General features: G+C 36.8%; 2 protein-coding genes across 2 annotated transcripts in view; one reads left to right on the forward strand and one right to left on the reverse strand.

Annotated features, from left to right (window-relative positions):
- The window catches only part of si:ch211-140l13.3 (centromere protein J), a gene marked incomplete at its 5' end in the record, with an annotated part of 28,449 nt that overhangs the window by 5,683 nt on the left and 2,766 nt on the right, over window positions 1–20,000 (reverse strand). The window contains 11 exons of the mRNA XM_060866177.1: window positions 1–70; window positions 2,781–2,915; window positions 3,667–3,755; window positions 4,211–4,283; window positions 8,197–8,400; window positions 9,416–9,521; window positions 9,998–10,118; window positions 11,874–12,843; window positions 13,392–13,491; window positions 13,688–13,829; window positions 18,842–19,021. The exon at window positions 1–70 is cut by the window's left edge and continues 20 nt beyond it. Coding sequence (XP_060722160.1) covers window positions 1–70; window positions 2,781–2,915; window positions 3,667–3,755; window positions 4,211–4,283; window positions 8,197–8,400; window positions 9,416–9,521; window positions 9,998–10,118; window positions 11,874–12,843; window positions 13,392–13,491; window positions 13,688–13,829; window positions 18,842–19,021 — 2,190 coding nt within the window. The remainder of the gene's footprint in view (window positions 71–2,780; window positions 2,916–3,666; window positions 3,756–4,210; window positions 4,284–8,196; window positions 8,401–9,415; window positions 9,522–9,997; window positions 10,119–11,873; window positions 12,844–13,391; window positions 13,492–13,687; window positions 13,830–18,841; window positions 19,022–20,000) is intronic.
- Window positions 14,938–18,198, forward strand: gpr31 (G protein-coupled receptor 31). Its single transcript, XM_060866178.1, has one exon. It carries the CDS (start codon window positions 15,341–15,343, stop codon window positions 16,283–16,285), a length of 945 nt encoding a protein of 314 aa, XP_060722161.1. The 5' UTR covers window positions 14,938–15,340; the 3' UTR covers window positions 16,286–18,198.

The raw sequence follows: 20,000 nt of genomic DNA on the forward strand, positions 1-20,000 counted from the left end.
TTTCTTCTCTAACTACAGCTTTAGTGTCTACTTGAGTGTTGTTAAGCTTCATCTCAGAATTGAGCAAATCCTGAAATCAAACACGCTCGTGTTAATACGACACCGTTAACCATTTTAACAAGTACGACGGTTTCCTGTTCTGTTCTGCTGGCGGAATAGACATGGACTTATGAGACATTTTTAAATAGTATGAAGAAATGAATGATTTTCTCTCTGTGAGTCTGATCTAAAATGAGTCAGGAATATGAGATGTTTATGAGATGTTTATTGAGATGTTTATGAACAAACACTTGGAGCATCTCAGAGAGCAGAAATGGGTTTGAGAACAATGTTTATGTATACAAACATTTGTGTGGAAATTAGTTTTTTTTCTATGAATATCTCGTTCCTAGTATTTTAGGGAAAAACTCTAAAATCCTTCTAAAACTCTGAAACAAATTCTGAGTGCCTACTTTCATGTGAACTTCATATCCACACCACTGTGGAGTGAAACATGACAAAGACGTTAAATGATCAACATGAACTGTGAGACAAGGGCATGTACGGTATGTTGTGAGACACTGGCATGTACGGGATGGAGTTACAGGAAGGCCTCCCATTGTGAGGATCCTGAAAAGGCAAAAAGGTCTAAGTCTGCCTCCTTTATTTAAAGATTCGAACAATAGATTAAGCAGAAGAACTTGAAGAGGATCCTTTGTTAGAAGACCGAGGGGACTTGGAAGGACACCTGCGTTCAAGGTAAGACCAACTTTGATAGTTGATCTTGTGTTTTCAACACTAACCTGTGCAAACTAGGACACATCCTTTAGTGGGAGAGCAGAAGGGTTTCCTACGCAATCTGAAAACATGCGTCACTAAGGGACAATTACGTCAGTATATTTACTTCAGAACGCAACAATAACTCAGTTTTTTGGCCTCTGATCTTATCTATTAGAGAAACAGTTTAATTATCTGTTTAATACATGTTCCACACACGTGAATGAAAGAGGGATCTGCTGTTATTTTGAACAATCACTTCTCCCAATATCAGAGACTACTTTACTTGAATTTATTTTAATTTCTGCATTTGTGAAATCTTGTACATGCTGTAAGAAACTAACAATGTGCTTTATTTTACTAATTTCTCTGATAATTCCATACTAGAAATGTCGCTCTAGCTGTGAAGACAAATTTTCTATACTTCTATTTTGAAATATTGCCTGGAGTCGCAGTCACCTGAGCCGCGGTGAAATGATGTCTAAATGCAGGTTGACTCTTATCACTATCCTGTGACACAGCAGTGACGTACAGTAAACGAACTAAAGTTCACAGTTCCTTTGGTTTGTAGTTACAGTACTTATATGACACATGCTGTATACTTTATTAGTGACATCATAAAATGCTCAGTTGTTACAGTACTTAAATTATAACTATGCTTTTCTGTATTCTGGAGTGTATATCTTTTGTACCAGGAAACGTTAGACTTTACAGACAGTTACCGTAAAAACCTTTTACAGTAAAGGTGTTATGACCCTGATATGAGCTCAGGTGTGACTCAGGGTCAGTAACAGGTGGTTCGCTAGCTTGAACTGTAGGTGTCTAAAACCATGGTCTTTTATCACTGACATAAGGACACGTGTTTGTACGTGCTGCTTCCTGAAGGTATCACCTTAGCAACAGGTTATCCATCAATGTAGTGCTTATCCTACACAGAGTCATGGGGACACTGTAGTCTATCCCAGCAGACTCAGAGTACAAGAATTTACAGTTAGTCCAAAATGCAGCTGCCAGAGTTCTCACAAGGACAAGAAAGTATGATCATATAACCCCAATTTTATCATCTCTACACTGGCTACCTGTTAAGGTTAGAATTCATTACAAACTGCTACTACTTATGTACAAGGCTCTCAATGGTTTAGCTCCCATGTATCTAACTAGTCTTCTAACACGTTACAATCCTTCACGCTCTCTGAGATAAAAAAATTGAGGACTTCTGGTAGTTCCCAGAATATCTAAGTCTACTAAAGGTGGTAGAGCATTTTCTTATTAACTCCCAAACTTTGGAATAGTCTTCCTGATAGCGTTCGGGGCTCAGACACACTTTCCAAGTTTAAATTTTGATTAAAATCTCATCTCTTTAGTCAGGCATACACATAATACATCCCATAATATTGTGCACTATTACATCAGACTTGCAAATATTATGAACAGCAGATCTGTTAATCCCTCTGCACTGTTTCTCTCTTTCTACCCATCCCAAGGCATTCAGAAATTGTACCAGCTCAGATTGTCTTAGATCCATAAAGATTTGGACCTTCAATGAGATGAGGCTGACTCTGAGAATCCTGAGGCATCTAGAGAGCTACCAGCTCCAGTTAGACTCTGTGATACTAAAGAGGAGATGTGAACTCCATGTGATCTTTTGCATCAATACAACATTTGTCAGACTGTATATTTATAATCACACCCTCTAGTGTCACCCATATGAGGTTGAGGTTCCCCATTGAGTCTGGTTCCTCTCAAGGTTTCTTCCTTTACCATCTAAGGGAGTTTTCCTTGCCACTGCTGCCTGAGTCACCTCAGACTTGCTCATTGGGGATAAATACATATACATTTAAATCTATCTAATATTAATCTTGAATTTTTGTTTTATATTAATCTTTATATTATTCTTTATATTAACCTTTTGTTCTATGTTTATTTTCTGTAAAGCTGCTTTGAGATGACATCAATTGTTAAAAGCACTATACAAATAAATTTGAATTGAATGCACAAGAGCAAAAGTCAGAGGTAGACCAAACCTCATTCATATCTGTGGATCCATAATCAGACTCAGAGGATCCAGATTTCCCAGATTTCAATGTATTCTTTAATGCTTTGGGCACCGAATTTCTGATCACGGCCCCGATGTTCTTCTTTGGAGATCTGCACGAGCCCTGAACACATAGGAAAAAACTCTTTCAAAATATTCAGTACACTTTAAATAAAATTCAACCTGATATATCAAACACTAAAGGGCACAAGATAGGTGATAGTAAACTCGGGGTTAAGAGAATCCTGGGGTGTGTTGTTTGAAGTTTCTCACTTCTCCTGCTTTAGCTGATGAATGATGAATCCTGGCTCTTCGTAATCTAATGTTTCACACTGCACATTCCTAAACCCTGGATTAACCTTCTTTTTATTTGCATATTTGTGTATCAACAATCATTATTGGATTAAATTCAGCACGAGACCACTTTAAATAATCCTGAAGACTTTCCCTTGGTGGAAAACTTACTCACTGTTCTGATTCATACCTGGAAACTCTTATAATCTAATGTTCTAGTTAATATTATCTAATGTTCTGTGTTTATTACGGTGTAAAAGACAATGACTGACTGTTCCTTAAAAGTTTTGGGTAACAGGATTGATGTTCACACAAGAATTTTTCATTTACTCTGTCAGTTTCTGTCATCTTTATGGATATAACACCTTCTGATAGACACAGAAAGACACCGGAGACTCCGGTGTCATTATTAATGCTAAATAAATGTCTCATCACAGAAATTCTACAGTTATGTTTGTTTCTTCCGAAATCAGTTTGGCATGTCCACTATATGAATGTGTATAGTGGAGAAACGCTAATCAGACATAAAGATAACGAAGTCAGGCTTTAATATTCAGAGCGAGGTTGATGGATGGACGTACCTTTTCTCTGTATTCACTGTACAGGATTGTGTCGCTATCATCCGGGCTCTGAGACGCCGTGGAAGTCCTCGAATTTGACGAGTCTCGTCCTTTTGAAAAATAGATGACATAAAAAGTGCACATACGTGACTGAAATCCGATTGGGCTCGGCTCGGGCCCCAGCGTTTGAGCTGGCTTGTGAAAAACAGATAAAGCCAGTCACATACACAAACCTTAACATGTGAATTTAGGAGAACGTACTACAGAAAGATGTAATAACTCCGTGATCTTATTCTCTCCAGAGAAGTCTCAGTTTTACTTAATATCAATTGTCAGGGTGCCAAAACCTTTGGAAATACACTCTTTAAACAGCTAAACAACATTCTTAAATTTTACATGCTTAAGCTCAGTATATTTATGTTTTTAGTATTAATTCTTGCTTGTTTTACAACGGGTGCCAATAATTATGGATCTAATCAGGATTGTAACAGCACACAAGCTGCACACAAGGTTGGAGCAGGATAACAGGAAGTAAACAGGAGGTGTTTGAATGAACTAGACTTACTTGTAGGTAAAATTTTCTGTTCATCCTTTCCTTGGGAATTGTTAAATTCAAGACTCGAGTGTCTTCTCGTCTGCTGAAAAAAACAAAACAACAAAACCTCAATATTTATGACATGACGATGAAAGATACTTTGTTTATACTTTGTTAATACTTTGTTTTGACTTTTTTATTGTGTAATATTTATTACATTTGTTTTTGTGTAGACTGTACATTATTATTATTATTATTACTATTATTACATATTGGAAATTGACTCATTGATTCACTAATTCGATTCTTCGTTTCCGAATCAACTCGACTGCAAAAATCGGTTCAACCGTCAGACAAACGGTGATGTGTGGATCCGTTAAGCAGTAAGGAATTATTGATGAGGAGCTAGGCTGATTGGCTGTGTAACCGCCATGAAATATTTGAGTTTTCTAATGAGCATTCCAGATGAAACTGAGTGAATCATTGAATGAGCAGAATTCAAGCTATATTGAATTGCAGATTTTCAGGTTAGGACAAATGACAAATTCTGGAGTGCTGAGATCATGAACACCTGCTAAAACAAAAGCACTGTATTGATCACCTTAAGTTTTTGGCTTCAAGACTAATACCTGCTATGTCCACACATGGCATAGACGTATCTGCTGAATACTACGTTATAGCATGTTATGTTTAAATTTTGTTATATTGTTTTATATTATACATTTATTATTACGCATTGAGAGTGACAGTCAAGCATTTGGGTATTTTGTCACGCTGTATTTCTCACGCAGAAAAACGTTTTGACTATTTATCATATATTTAAAATGCCGCAGCGCCCAAAATGTATCTGTCTGCACCGCTGTCTCTATGGAACCGGGCAGGAGTCAAGCGCGTCTCCCCTGGAGTTCTTAGTTGAGCCTGACACTTATCAGCCAATCAAAAAATGAGGCTACACAATAGCCAATCAGAAAATAGCACTATTGTATATGGGTAAGATTTAACGCAACAACCAATGAAAAAAACACAACATTCATTAGAGAGGGTATTTTCGATGGTCGGATTGAACATGAAACAGCGTGTCTTTGGACGGGACATTGTCCTCAATCATGACCCTAAAAATGTTTTAAATGGGAGCAACATTACAAATGATAAAGGGGTCCAAAAAGACAAGAAACACTTACAATAAACAACACCAGTCATAATCTCTCTCTCTCTCTCTCTCTCTCTCTCTCTCTCTCACACACACACACACACACGGAAATTAAACAAATACAGTGATCCTTACCAAACACAAGAACTCCCCCATTATTGTTTTTTTTGGGGTGTGTGTGTGTGTGTGTGTGTGTGTGTGTTGGGGGTGGGTGTTGGAGATGTCACGCTTGCCTGTCTTCAAAACTTGAGAGCCCTGTCTGTCATAAAGACTGTTAGTCAATAACTGTCATAATTAGTCATAACACATATGGTACGTCACATAGGTGGTGTCTGAGCATGTGAAAATAATCAAGTTTCCTAAACGATTTCTTTTACAGAACCTAGCATTCAATTGCTGTTATACTGAACGCACAACTATGTGCACATGGCTGTTTTTTCTAGAATAATCTCCCAGACAAACAGCACACACACGTTCGTACATGTAGCCAAATTCCCATAACTATACTTTATCAATCATTTAGACACAATGAGTGCATGTCAGACCACAGCGCTGCAGAATTGTTAATTCAGTGTAGATTCGGCTACAAAAATGTGCGTAATCGTTGATATGGTGATGTTTTTGGTATGATGTTTATTTATTGTAACACCCTGGCGTCAAAGGTAAAACTGTGTGTTAGTTTTTTTTAGCTGTTTCTCTGTAACATGACAAGCTGATTATTTATCTTCATGAGCCCATGACAGCTGATGAATAAACGTCTGTTTATCATTGCTATACACTATGAAATGAATTCGTACAGAAACCTGATGTAATGAGCTTGCAGATGAAGGGTGTAGAATCCATTGGTGGAGCTTTATTCCAACACACAGAGCATAAATCCAAATCAGCAACAAAACAGTAGTGAAAATATAACAAGCAACAGGGGGAGCAATGCAATATTCAATCCAAACAATACTCACACTAACACTAACACTAATGCTAACGCTAACAGTAACACTAACACTAACATTAACAGTAACACTAACATTAACACTAACACTAATGCTAACAGTAACACTAACACTAATTAACAGTAACACTAACAATAACACTAACACTAACACTAACATTAACACTAACAATAACACTAACTTTAACACTAACATTAACACTAACATTAACACTGACTCTAACACTAACATTAACACTAACATTAACATTAACACTAACACTAACAGTAATAGTAACACTAACAGTAACACTAACATTAACACTAACAGTAACACTAACAGTAACACTAACATTAACGCTAACATTAACAGTAACACTAACAGTAACACTAACACTAACAGTAACACTAACAGTAACATTAACACTAACAGTAACACTAACACTAACACTAACAGTAACACTAACAGTAACACTAACATTAACGCTAACATTAACAGTAACACTAACAGTAACACTAACACTAACAGTAACAGTAACAGTAACATTAACATTAACACTAACACTAACATTAACACTAACAATCCAGAAGCACTGTAGAAGAATCTATAAAATGCATTAAAATCCTACCGGCCAACATTCTCATGTATCTGTGTTGAAAGTCTACTTTCTAAAGGTCAGCATTAATTTGGCTCATTGCTGTTAAACTTACTAAAAAACAACATATCATGTGAAAATACTGGAATATAAACAGATTTTCTGGCATTTTACATTATAAGATTTAAGATATAAGAAAAGAAAACCCTTTCTTTGCCCTATTTTTCTCATTTCAGCCTTAAAGGCTATTATTTTTCCAATAATATTTGTTTTCAAGAAGGAAATAAATCATACATCAGATTTACGGTAACCTCATAATCAGAAAACATGTTGATGAATTGATTTCCAGTGTTCTGCAAAAAAGTTCCATTCTGTTATGTACGGTGGCCGAGAAGTGCAAAACAAATTAACAAATCCGAAAACAAATGAACAAATCTGAAAACAAATGAACAAATCCAAAAACAAATGAACAAATCCAAAAACAAATTAACAAATCCAAAAACACAATGACAAGTCAAACAACCCGGAAACGGTAGTGTATCGTTTTTGAATGGAAACTTACCGATCATTGGACAAGACACCTGTCACTCAAGATATACAGGTATGGAATCTTATGTGTAATGTGTAAAGTTCTCCGTTTAAATATAAGAAAATAACAGAATTAATGCACAGTAATCCATTCCATCCATCCATTCCAACTTTTCCCTGCAGCAGATTGTTGAACTTCATGTATACCTTGAGTGACAGGTGTCTTGTCCGATGATCGGTAAGGTTCCATTCACAAACTATACCAACCTCTTCCGGGTTGTCTGAATTGTCGTTGTGTTTTCGGATTTGTTAATTTGTTTTCGGATTTGTTAATTTGTTTCGTGCACCGATTCAGACAACCCGGAAGAGGTAGGTATAGTTTATGAATGGAACCTTACCGATCATCGGACAAGACAACTGTCATTCAAGATATACAGGTGAATGAAAGGTGTCTCGTCCGATGATCGTTAAGTTTCCATTCAAAAACTATACCAACCTCTTCCGGGTTGTCTGACTTGTTAATGTGTTTTCGGATTTGTTAATGTGTTTTGCACTTCTCGGCCACCGTAGTTATGTCTGTGAAATGAAAACAAAGACACACTATGTTTTTTTCTTCATTATTTTGTCCACAAACTTTTGCACTTACAGTAGCTGCAAATGAAGTTCATGTAAATGTGTTGATTTAATCTATCTATTGATTTCCTCTTTGATATGTTAGAACACACTTCCTGTTCCAAACTCAATCACAGACCTGACTCCTTAAATCTTTATCTTGTGTTTCATCAGCAGGTGTGAAACCTGTGAAGAAGCTCACCAGGTTTCGAGCGTCCGGATGAGGTGTGGATCTGCCAGAGGATCTCTGAGGTCTAACATGAACGACACGCTGACTCTTCATCAGTTCCTGGTTCTCTCTGCTCAGGGAATCGACTCGAATCTGCAGCTCGCTGTGAGCCTGCCACCACTCGCACTCACGTCTCTTTAGCTGCTCTTTCAGAAACTGGACTTCCTCTCTGAGATCCTTCATACATATAAAGATGCAACACACACACACCTAATCAAATATCTGATTCATTCAAATTCACTTCGAATGGCTCCTTGACATTATGAAGCAGCGTTACTGCTAAACCTGTAGCACAAATTGACAATGCTAAAGCTTTTTTTTAAGAATTTTTTTTTTACTTTTTATCCATATAGAGTTACATTTTTAACGATGTGGAATGTTCCTGACAATTACATAGTCTCTAGATAGTCTTATATTTTCCTCTGCCTTGATGTTGTAAACAAAAAAAACCTGCAGCTTTTTCTGTATTGAAAACTTTCTCATGTCAGAAAATAGTTAGTGCATTGCATCGCATTGCATTACAGTGATTACTGACACTGAAGACGCCTTCCATAAATACTTCACTGGTCGCAATGACCTCTTGACTAACAGACATTGTCACAGTTTATAGAAATATATAAAGTCAGGAACAAAATGACAAACGTATCTCTTATTCTTGAAAATGCTTTCAGGACATTATTCTGCATTAATGTTCCTACAGCATTCCTAAAAACCAATCACAGCCTGAACTTTTATACAGAAAATCAAAAAGTTTTGCATTCCAACTCCTCTTTAAAAACATTGAAACACGACACACTCAAAGGTTTGGATCCAAAAGACCAGTAGATTTTGCTTAGCTCATTTATTATTCGTTATTCTCATGCTAGCAAAATATTATCATCCCACAAAGCTACAGAATCCATGATTCTGATTGGTCAGATGTAAGGAACTCATTATTATTGTTACTATAGTAACCGTTTAGAAATAGTATTCAGTCTTCTGGATTAATCTCATGAATCAGATTAGCGTCCAGATCAAAATCTCCCCTCACACACTCCAGCGTATAATTATAATATTTACTGTAAGCATCCACGTGAATCATTCTGATTGGCTACTTTTGAAGACAGTGACGGAATCAGCTTTAGGGATGCTGGTTAAAGGAAGCATCTTAATGTTCCCTGTTAGGTAGAAAATAAAAAGATATTGGATTTACCTCTGTCTTGTTAAGGTGCTGTCTTGAGGCCTGAGGTGTTTGGTCTGAAGGTCTGAAGTTCTGCACGCTGTCTTTGTCGCTATTAGAAAAATGGTCCATTTCACATCTGTGCAAAAATACACATGTATTAAGTAATATGCAGAGGTGGGAGTAAGTCACACGTGCAAGTCACAAGCAAGTCTCAAGTCTCAAATGTGTGACTTAAGTTTAACTCGAGTCAAGTCGAGTCCCCATCTCTGAGTCATTTAACTCAAGTCCGAGTCAAGTCTCAAGTCATGAATGTCAAGTCAAAGTCAAGTCGAAACTTTTTTTATTTGTCAAGCAAGTCTCAAATTTGCGACTTAAATCTGACTCGAGTCAAGTCATATGACTCGAGTCCCCAATCTCTGGTAATATGTATATGTGAATGAAATAAATACTGGAGTAACACTGCAGATTGAGCTTCTTACAGGTAAATAATTTGATAAAATGCTGTAGCTCATCACACTACAGACTCACAGCTCACTAACCTCCTGGATACAGATTCTATAAGAGATGATTAGCATCTGTAGATCTGATCCAGATCCTGTTATTATACACAACCTGATGAAATTCAGTGCTTTATCCTGCTCTGTTTTCATCTTGTCCATCATCAGGTCATCGCTTGTTCCGTCTCTGATATCCGACCCGGGATCTTCCTGTACTTTCTCCACTGGTTCACTTCCTGGAATGTAGAAAGATGGATTTATTTCAGTGCTGATTGTTATGTGAAGAAATAAGAAAGTAATCAATGACAAGGCGGCATTATGTATTGGGTCAGTACTGACCTCAAACTCAGACACACACACACACACACTACATCCCGGATTCTTTAAAAGAAATACACGCTCTGTGCTTTGCGTACCAGTCTATACTAAGTTTTTAGCCATTAAAAATCCCGGATTGTCTTCAACTGGTTTTTTTGTTCATATTCTCATGTTCTCTCTCTCTCTCTCTCTCTCTCTCTCTCTCTCTCTCTCTCTCTCTCTTTCTCTCTCATGTTCTCTCTCGCTCTCTCTCTCTAATGTTCTCTCTCTTTCTCTCTCATGTTCTCTCTCTCTCATGTTCTCTCTCTCTCTCTCTCTCTCTCTCTCTCTCTCTCTCTCTCTCTCTCTCTCTCTCTCTCTCTCTCTCTGCTGCTCCCAGCTCCTGCTGATGTTTCATCATGAACAGCCTGGAGATACAGGAGTTCCTTGTGAATGGTACCACTTAGAAATCATGGAGATGGCTTTGAACTGCAATCATCACATCAGTTTTACACTCAAGTCTCCATCAGTAGACAGTTTAGAACTTCAATAAAACAGACCTCATGTTAAAATAGTTTTACAGTGAATTTCCTGTATGAACTTTTAACCATAAACCATGCAGGCTTACAGAAGGGAAATGATTTAGAATCACACTCTCTGCCGTCACCCAGATGAGAACGGACCCCCTTTTGAGTTTTTCTCACTCATGATGTCTCAGCTTTTTTATTTATTTTTTTTTTTTTCAGCTTTTTTAACAATTTATTTCAATTGTTAAAAGCTCTATAAAATAAAACTGAATTGAATTGAGTTGGATGTGCACATGGAAAAGATATGAACTGATTCCCTGTGTGTTAACAAAAAAAACCACTAGATTTATTTTCATCTTTTTCTCCGTATTGTGTCACAAACTTTTGCACTCAGCTGCATGTGAAATACATTCAAATGTGTTGATTTAATCTTTCCATAGATTTCCTCTTGGATGTGTTAGACTTCTGTCACACTTCCTGTTCCAGACCTAATCACAGATTTGACTCTGTAAGCAATGTGTGGATTGCTTACAGACATTACTAACATTACTAATACTACTAAACACTACTAAACACTACTAATACTACTAAACACCACTAAACACTACTAATACTACTACAGCAAATTATCAATTTTCTAAAGTGATTCAAGATGAAATTTTATTTAGAGATTTTTTTTTAATGTTGTTTTTTTTTTTTTTTTTACATTTTTTTCTTTCTTTCTTTCTTTCTTTCTTTCTTTCTTTTATTATACTGTAAATAAAAACATCCATTCTGAATCTTTGGCCAAATCCATATGACAGTATTGATGGAAAAAAGAAATACATTAATAATTGTAAGCCAGTAGCTATTTTTTTAAGAATCATAAAAAAAAAAATGTATTACGTAGTACATTATTTAACGATTGTACAAATTAATCCAAAGTAAAACATTCTGTAAAGTCATTCTTTCCCTAAAATTACTATATATATACTTCTTGTTATCACATGCAACATTGGTATCATATGCAACATTGGTATCACATGCATCACATTACAGTGATTATTTACACTAAAGACTCCTTCCATAAATATTCATAAACCTCTCACAGAAAGCCTCACTGTTCATACGATAGTCTGTAACCTCTTAACCATTCAGAATTGAGAGTTTAAAGATCTTAAACCTTACTGTTCACTGAGTGCTGTGTTCCTGATGCTGTCTCCCAGAGCTTGTTGTCCGTTTTGGATTTCACTTGAGGGAAAATCCTAGCGAGAAGCTCCGAGCTCCTGGTGCTGAAGGTTGTAGCCTCAGTGCTGGTCTCTTTTGGAGATCTTTGCGAGGAGTCTTTGTGAGGTTCAGACCAGCTGAGCCGCTGAAGCTCAGAGTCGCTCCCGTCTTCAGATCCAGATGAAGTGGAAAGATGAGCTGAGAAGCAACGTGTAGCACGTGGACATTCCGGGGTCGTTTCAGCGTCACTTGGAGCGTCGCTGGCGTAGTCCTCGTCGGATTGATCCATCCTATCATCTGAGGGATTAGAAGATGTTGGAGGTTTGGGATCTTCCTCAGCACCGGTGCTGTCACTACCAGAAGAGCTCTGGAGGAACAGCTTCTTTATTTCAGTCGTCAAGCTTAGAGTCTTGGTTGTTGCTTCCTCCAGATCACACACTCGGACAATGCGATCGTTTACCGTTTTGAAGCCAATTCTTTCTTCAAGAAGATGAATCCTAGAAGCCACTTTTCTGCCAGAAAGCATAACGCATCCATCTTGCATCTTGGTGCTTCTTGTTTTATTTGGCTGCTTGAAAATTTCTTGGGTTTTTGGAGAGGAATGTTTCTTGTTATTCAGGTACAGAGATTTGGCATGGGGTGAAGTAACGTTGTTCCTCAGTAGGTTCTCCTGGCCAGATTTCTGCTCAGAGAATTCTGCTTTCCGTTTTTTCTTTAACAGCAGGTTCTCTAGAGCTGAGCTGCTGCTTTCTCGAGTCTGAGGGCTACGGTTCATACACCTGCTTTGGTCACTGTTCTGGACAGGACATGATGTTGAGGGTCTGTGAATCTTTGAGGCTGCTTGGATTTTCTGGATATCACCTTTACTTTGGCTGATCCTAGATCGTCCATCGCCTTTACGCAGGAAATTCTTTTTCTCTGCCGTTCTGAGCTGCAACAATAATAAACTGCATACAGACTACAGCACACGTATTAAAGAACAAAGCAACATGTCAATCATTATAGTCAACATGTGTGCTTCAGAGGTAGAAAAATGAACAGATATATTTTGTAATCTGCTTATAAGCAGTGTTTATTTCACAAGAGTGATGCAGCGGCACTTTAGTCCTTTAATCTGTTCTTTAATCTGTACTCACGGGTTCTAAAAACTATCCGATACCTCACTAACTCGCCGAACCGAGTTTCTGTGGTACCTCAGTGTCACGTCGCTGCATTGCATTCTGGGATTCTGAGATTTTGTCTCCAGTATTTTGGTGCATATGAAAAAAAGCTCTTGCTCTTTTTTATTATTTAGGAGCTAGCAGTAAAACCTGATCACGATAATATAAATAAGAGATTGCGTAATTTTTTTTCTCCAATTTATGACAGTCCACTGCATCAGATCCTCACACAGCAGGTAATTAATTAGCACCAAATACGCTAAAACACATCAGAAGTATTTCAATATAAACATATTTAATGTTTGTGTCTGGTTTTTACCTGTTTATCCTTTTTTATAAAATCTTTATCCAATCTGAGCTGCTCTTCAACAAAGTCTTCAAAAGTCTTCTCCGTTTCTTTGAGTCCAGGCCGAATAGGTCTGGGTTATTAGATGAAAATAAAATCTCATGAATAACGTCATGGTTTCACAAAATTCCCCAAACACTTGAATGAAATTGTTATTAATTGTTCATATATAATCATGCTGTATGTTTGGCAGAAATAGAGCTTAACTATAGACAAATTTGTTCTCTGAAGCATCTCTTGAAATGTCTGTGTGTTTTTGTGATCGTCACCTTTCCTCTGGATTCCTTGGCACTTTTCTCCTGACACCAAATGGACTGACCATGCCTGCTTCCTCCCCCGGCTCGCTAAATTCCTCTTTAATGGGAGACAAACGTTTCTGCTCTGTACTGACCGTCTGTAGAGACGTGTGGTCTAAAAAAACAAAGAACTACAGCTTAGAGCTTATCTTATCCACATGGTAGGTCACTGATGAGCAGAAAGACAGACAGACAGACAGACAGACAGACAGACAGACAGACAGACAGACAGACAGATAGATAGATAGATAGATAGATAGATAGATAGATAGATAGATAGATAGATAGATAGATTTCTCTCTGTAGATATAGGTGTATACTGTGTGTGTGTGTCTTACACAACTGAATAACAGTTTGCTTGAACCCAGGCCTATGATACCCTTAATGTTTGATATAATATATTCAGTTATGTGTAACACACTCACACACGCACACACATATACACACACAAAGATCTTTGTGTGTGTGTGTCTCTGTGTGTGTCTCTCTGAGTGTGTCTCTGTGTGTGTGTGTGTGTGTGTGTGTGTGTGTGTGTGTCTGTGTGTGTGTGTCTCTGTGTGTGTGTGTCTCTGTGTGTCTGTGTGTGTGTCTGTGTGTGTGTGTCTGTGTGTCTCTGTGTGTGTCTGTGTGTCTGTGTGTGTGTGTGTGTGTGTGTGTGTGTGTGTGTGAATCATTTCAATCTAGAGTTTAAATATATAAAATATCAGTACATAAAAAGTAAAACAGGAGACTTTGAACATACAACAGATTAGAAAATATTTAAAGTATTTGGTTTAATACTAAAGAAAGAAAGGAAGAAATAAAGAAAGAAGAGTCCAATATATTTTATCATAGTATAAAATCTTTCCTCTTCCTTCCAGATGATCAAAGCAGCTTTTCTAAATTTATTACATTTCTGATTCAGGAATTCGACCTGTTAATAAAAACATCACTAAATGAAATATGGATGTGAATCATTCTTTTTCGCTGCACCACAGGCTCCGACCTGTTTGTACTCATTGTCCAATCACTGTTCTTATCTCAGTGATACATCACAGTAAAATGAACACATCTATAAATAGTGAATTAACCATTTTCGTGCATTTCTACTGTAAATCTTCTCGGGTTAAAAATCGGTGAAAATGACTTAATCTTTCCATGTGATCCTTATTTCACAACCATGAACACATCATCAGATATTGATGCAACATCAGGAAAACCCAGAGAACCGGCTGAATGGAGATCAGGAAGGAATATAAACGGTCACAGATGACAAACTGAGATGCTGAGTAGTGAGTAGCTCAAGGCACTGATGACATTTTTTATTTATTGTTCCTTTATTGTGTTTGTTCTCGGTTTGTTCTCCTGCTGAGTGGCTGCATAACTCTCAAGCCTGTTGTGACGTGCCTCCTCAGGCATGGGAAGTTCTCCGGCAACAAGTCTGAGCAACTTTATTTAGCAGTGAGGAGTCACCGAAGCAGTTCTACTGAAGTTAAACCGAAGAGTACAGCTCGAGAAAGACCAAGCAGTATGTCTCAGGATATTAGAAGAATTTGCTTTTGAGCATTTGTGATATTTTCACAACATTCCCAAGATTACAGACAAAGGAGACGTTACGGATAAATAATAATCCAAAGAATAATACTAATGGCAAACCACGCGAGTGACAACTGTACAGCTGGAAGTAAGGATCTGTACACGTTCTACTTCTCGGTGATGATAGTGGAGTTTATCCTGGCACTTCCTCTGAACCTCACCGTGATCTACCTCTTCATTTTTAAACTCAAATTCTGGAAATCTAAAAGCAACAACATTTTTCTGTTCAATCTCGTCCTGGCGGATATCCTGCTGCTGATCTGTTTGCCGGTCAGGGCGTATTACTTCCAGCGTGGAGAGAGACGGAGTAACAACAACACTGTATGCAGATCAGTCCTGTTTATGCTCTTCTTGAACCGAGAAGCAAGCATCGCCTTCCTGACTATCATTTCCATCGATCGTTACTTCAGTGTGGTTCATCCCAGCATTAGGAACCCCTTCAAGATCAGGAAACGAAACGTTCTCATCTCTGTTCTGGTCTGGGTTGTGCTTATGCCTTTGACCATCCCGTCCATGCTGACCAGCTTTGAGTGCTGCAACAGCAACGAGACGGACGACACGCCAGGACAGCTTCCAGAGACCGCCACCCCTGTCACCTTCAGAGAGCTTGTGTTTTTCACGCCGGTTCTCATCCCATCTATCGTCCTGGTCTACTGTACTGTCAGGATCACCAACAGGCTGAAGCAGAAAACGGTCGGCGACAGGACCAAGCTGAGAAGAGCCGTGTTCCTGGTCACTCTGGTTGTCTTGGTGTTTGTTTTCTGCTTTTGGCCGTCTGCTATTTCTAGGTTGGTGCTGCTAATGGTTAGAGTCACGGAGCTTCCGAGAGAGGAGGAAATAGCCGTTCAGGTCTATGATGGACTCATGTGCCTCTCGTATCTGGATTGCCTTTTGGACCCCATTGTCTACTGTCTGAGCAGTACCAAGTTCAAACACTTGTACATGACCACATATCTGCCTTTTCTGATGAAAGGACGACACATGGAACATCACTGAAACCTCATCATCTGCACAAATGAGTGAATGTAATAACAACAAATAAACCCTGAAGCTTGAACTTTAACTAACATGAAATTCAAGTCTTATTGATACTATTTTAAACTGTGATGATCTGTGTTCGTTTACATTTGAGTTAAAAAAAAAACAAAACAAACAAAAGCAATGCATTCATGTGTTACTACTCAGTTCTGTTATTGATTGTGCTTTTTTTTATTTATACATTTATTTGATGTGCACCAGATCATATATCATGTGCTAAAATCCTTTTGCATTTCATTTGAGCTTAATTCTCATTAAACATGCTGTTTTATTGCCGTTTTTTGTACTCAAGGAGTTTGTTTTTTATTTAAATTGCTATAAAGTGTTGCTGGCAAACATGTAAAATATGTAAAAAATAAATTTTAAAAAATCATAGCTGTGGTATTTTCACACAGCAGAGAGTTAAATCGTTAAAATTTGAATTGTTATGATTAAAAATGATTAAAGACTTTTAGTGGAGAAATGGTAAAAAATCGCAGTTTAGACCTCAAGACTTACTCGGTGCTGCTCTAGAGTTTTTTTGTTTATTTTTAAATAAAGACGCAACTGTTCTTGCGAGCATGATAAAATACCCTACATCCATCCTTTTGCGTGCTCCGATTTAACCTTGATGTAATATCTTGTAGCTTCTTTGGGAGCTGTGTGCTGGATCAAGTGCTTTTTATAAGCTGCTAAATGTAATAATAATAATAATAATAATGATAATAATAATAACAATAATAATAATAATAACAATAATAATAATAATAATAATAATAATCTACTAAACAACTATTTGATTTTTAATGGTTATTACCTCTCCATTCACATTATTAGTCTTTTATTCATTTTTATGCAACAAAAAAACTATTTGTTTATCTTTAGTCTGTCTATATTTTCTATCCTTGATTTTTTTTTCCCCACAAATATTTATGAAATTATTTAATAACAGATTTCCAGCAAAGATTAATAAATCAAGTCTAACTAAGTACTAATAAAGACTAATAAATAGTAGATAACTGTAGTAGATATTGACAAACTTTCACTGCTCATATTTACTGACAAACTTTGGTTAATATGAAGCTCATATGAAAGTAGACACTCAGAGATTTAAGAATTTGTAGTGTTTCAGGAGTGTTTCTGTTTTATAATGTAGAATACTATGGGAAATATATTCATAAAAAAGTGGTTAGTTTTCTAAGTAAATATTAAAACATCCCTCAAAGAGATCTTTGTATTTAAGTCTTATTTTCTCCTCATAACTGTTTTTTTAAAACATGATTTTTTTTTTCATTTGTACACGTGCAGAACATCATTTTATTTTCTTAAATGCAATTTTTCTCTCAATTTTCACTTTCTATTTTTCCCCCACAATTAAATTCTATCCACACGTTCACTCTTCACTTTTTCAATTTTTCCTACGATTCATTCATTTCATGAACTTAATTAATTTCATTGATCCTGTGCAGTTTATTTGTTTGGACGTATGAGGCAGGTGCTTTTATTACGTACGTGTGATTTTTAAATCTATAAATTTGTAGATTTAAACATTTTAAAAAACTTTTCACATTTTTTTTTTATTTTTCACACATTTCTATAAAATATTTCCACATAATTTAGCCTTTTTATTTTCATGTTATCTTTTGACATCTAGGGCACATAACCCATAAAGCAGGGTTTATTCCCACCACTCATCCTCCACCTACCCCAGCTTCTGCCCCGTTTCACCATATTCTTTTTCTCGCATAAATGTTTCTTAAACATGATTTTTTTACATGAATAAATTCTTCACATCTTCAACATGTGACTTTCTGACATGGTTCCTTTATTTTCTCGTTTTTTTTCTTCTTTTTTTTAACTTAACTTTTACATTTGATTTTATCACATAGTCTCAGGATATTTATTTCATTTGTTAATTCTCTATTTACTGTAAAGATAAAAACCTTTGTGTGAAAATAAACAGCGTTGAATGTCTCACTCCACAGTGGTGTTAATATGAAGCTCATATGAAAGTAGACACTCAAGATCACTGTTCCTGTTTTTATCTAGAATACTATGGAAATATATTCATAAAAATTCCTAAGTAAATATTAATATCAAACCATTTCTGCTCTCTGAGATGCTCCGTGTGTTTGTTCATCTAAAAAGAAGCTCAGATTTATCTTCAGAACTAAAATTCAGTGTAACATCCTCAACTCAGATCAGACTCACGGACACGACCTCATTCATTTCTTTATACTGATTGAAAATGTCGATTAAAAGGGTTCAACCTGTTAATTAAAACATCTGTAAGATTAATAAGCGTATGTAAATCGTTCTTTTTTGGGTTCAGACTTGTTACTACGTTCAACACCATTCTCATGCATCTCATGCATTTCTTCCTCCTTTTTGAACGTCTTTGACTTTTACCCTGTGCTTCAGATCCAGAGCATGTTCCCATACATGAGTATTGTGATGACTGGGAGGTTTGAAACTGATGTGAGTAGGTTCTTTTCAGAGTCATGGTGGTGTTCAATCATTCAGAGCCTACAGTACCTGTGCACCGTGTTAGCTGAGGACCACAGCCTGGGACGTCCTGTTCCACTCCAGCTCTGATAATAAAACACTTCTTGCAGTCTATCACCCCATCAGACTGAGAGACCAGATCTGTTTCAGGATGCTGCGCTAGTGAATAAGCCTCGTACTGGGTTAAGAAAGTCGGGGACAGAATGAGTCCTGAAAGAGAACGGAGACAAACACGTGTTGGACCGGATCTTAATTAATAATCAGGGCCTGTATTCATAAAGATTCTCAGTGTAAAGAGTTTCTCCTAGTGACATAATTCTAATCAAATTCTTAGAAATGTGGCGTTTCCCTTTACAATTAAAGAGAAGATTAAAAAGTTATTCATAAAGCATCTTAACCCCTAAAAGAGCTAATAAGGTCAGAAAGTGTTAGGAGAAGTGAGGAGGACCTTTAAGAGGATTAAAGAGTTTCTTTATCAGAGGAGAAAATGACTGAAAGGTGAAGAGGGAGAAGAAATGTGTTGTATACAATATTTAATAATGATAGTTATTTAGGATGATAGTTAAAAGGATGATACAAATTAGATCGTGTAGGGATTAGTTTTGTGACCAATCACATTAAAGATCACATCAGAAACATTATATATATATAATTTATCTATTTATTTATTTATTTATTTTTGCCGCTGTGTCATTTAAAGATACTCTAAAGTCTGACACAGCGCAGAAATGCCAGAGCAGCAGAAATGATATAATTTATCTGTAAGACATTTCTGCTCTGTGTCGGAGATGTTTACATTTACATTTGCATTACATTTATTACCTTTATAACATACAGATATTAGCACATCTCTAATACAATCGGTCACAAGTTTAATCCCTTCACATTATAGACATAAATATCTGAACATAGAGACAAAGTGAAGGTTTATAATAGACCAGATTTTAAAAACGTTCCTTTTTTTGGACAACCAATCACAGTCTTCGATAGAATGTGTCACCTAGTAACAGGTTAAGCCCCGCCTCCTCTCTAAGATAAAAGTTGTTGTATTGTCCTTGTTCAGAGTCGCTCTGTGATTGGTCCTGAATCACTCTGAAGATAAGATTCATAGTTAGAAATGTTTCAGATAAATCAGGAGCTCTCTGAGATCATTCTTAGACTCATTATAAATATGGACGCTGGAATTGCA

This window comes from Tachysurus vachellii, chromosome 3 (genome assembly GCF_030014155.1).
Source record: "Tachysurus vachellii isolate PV-2020 chromosome 3, HZAU_Pvac_v1, whole genome shotgun sequence".
Classification (NCBI taxonomy): domain Eukaryota; kingdom Metazoa; phylum Chordata; class Actinopteri; order Siluriformes; family Bagridae; genus Tachysurus; species Tachysurus vachellii.

What these genes read in the sequence shown, in the direction of transcription:
- gpr31 (XM_060866178.1), top strand. Translation starts at nt 15,341, where the DNA reads ATGGCAAACCACGCGAGTGACAACTGTACAGCTGGAAGTAAGGATCTG.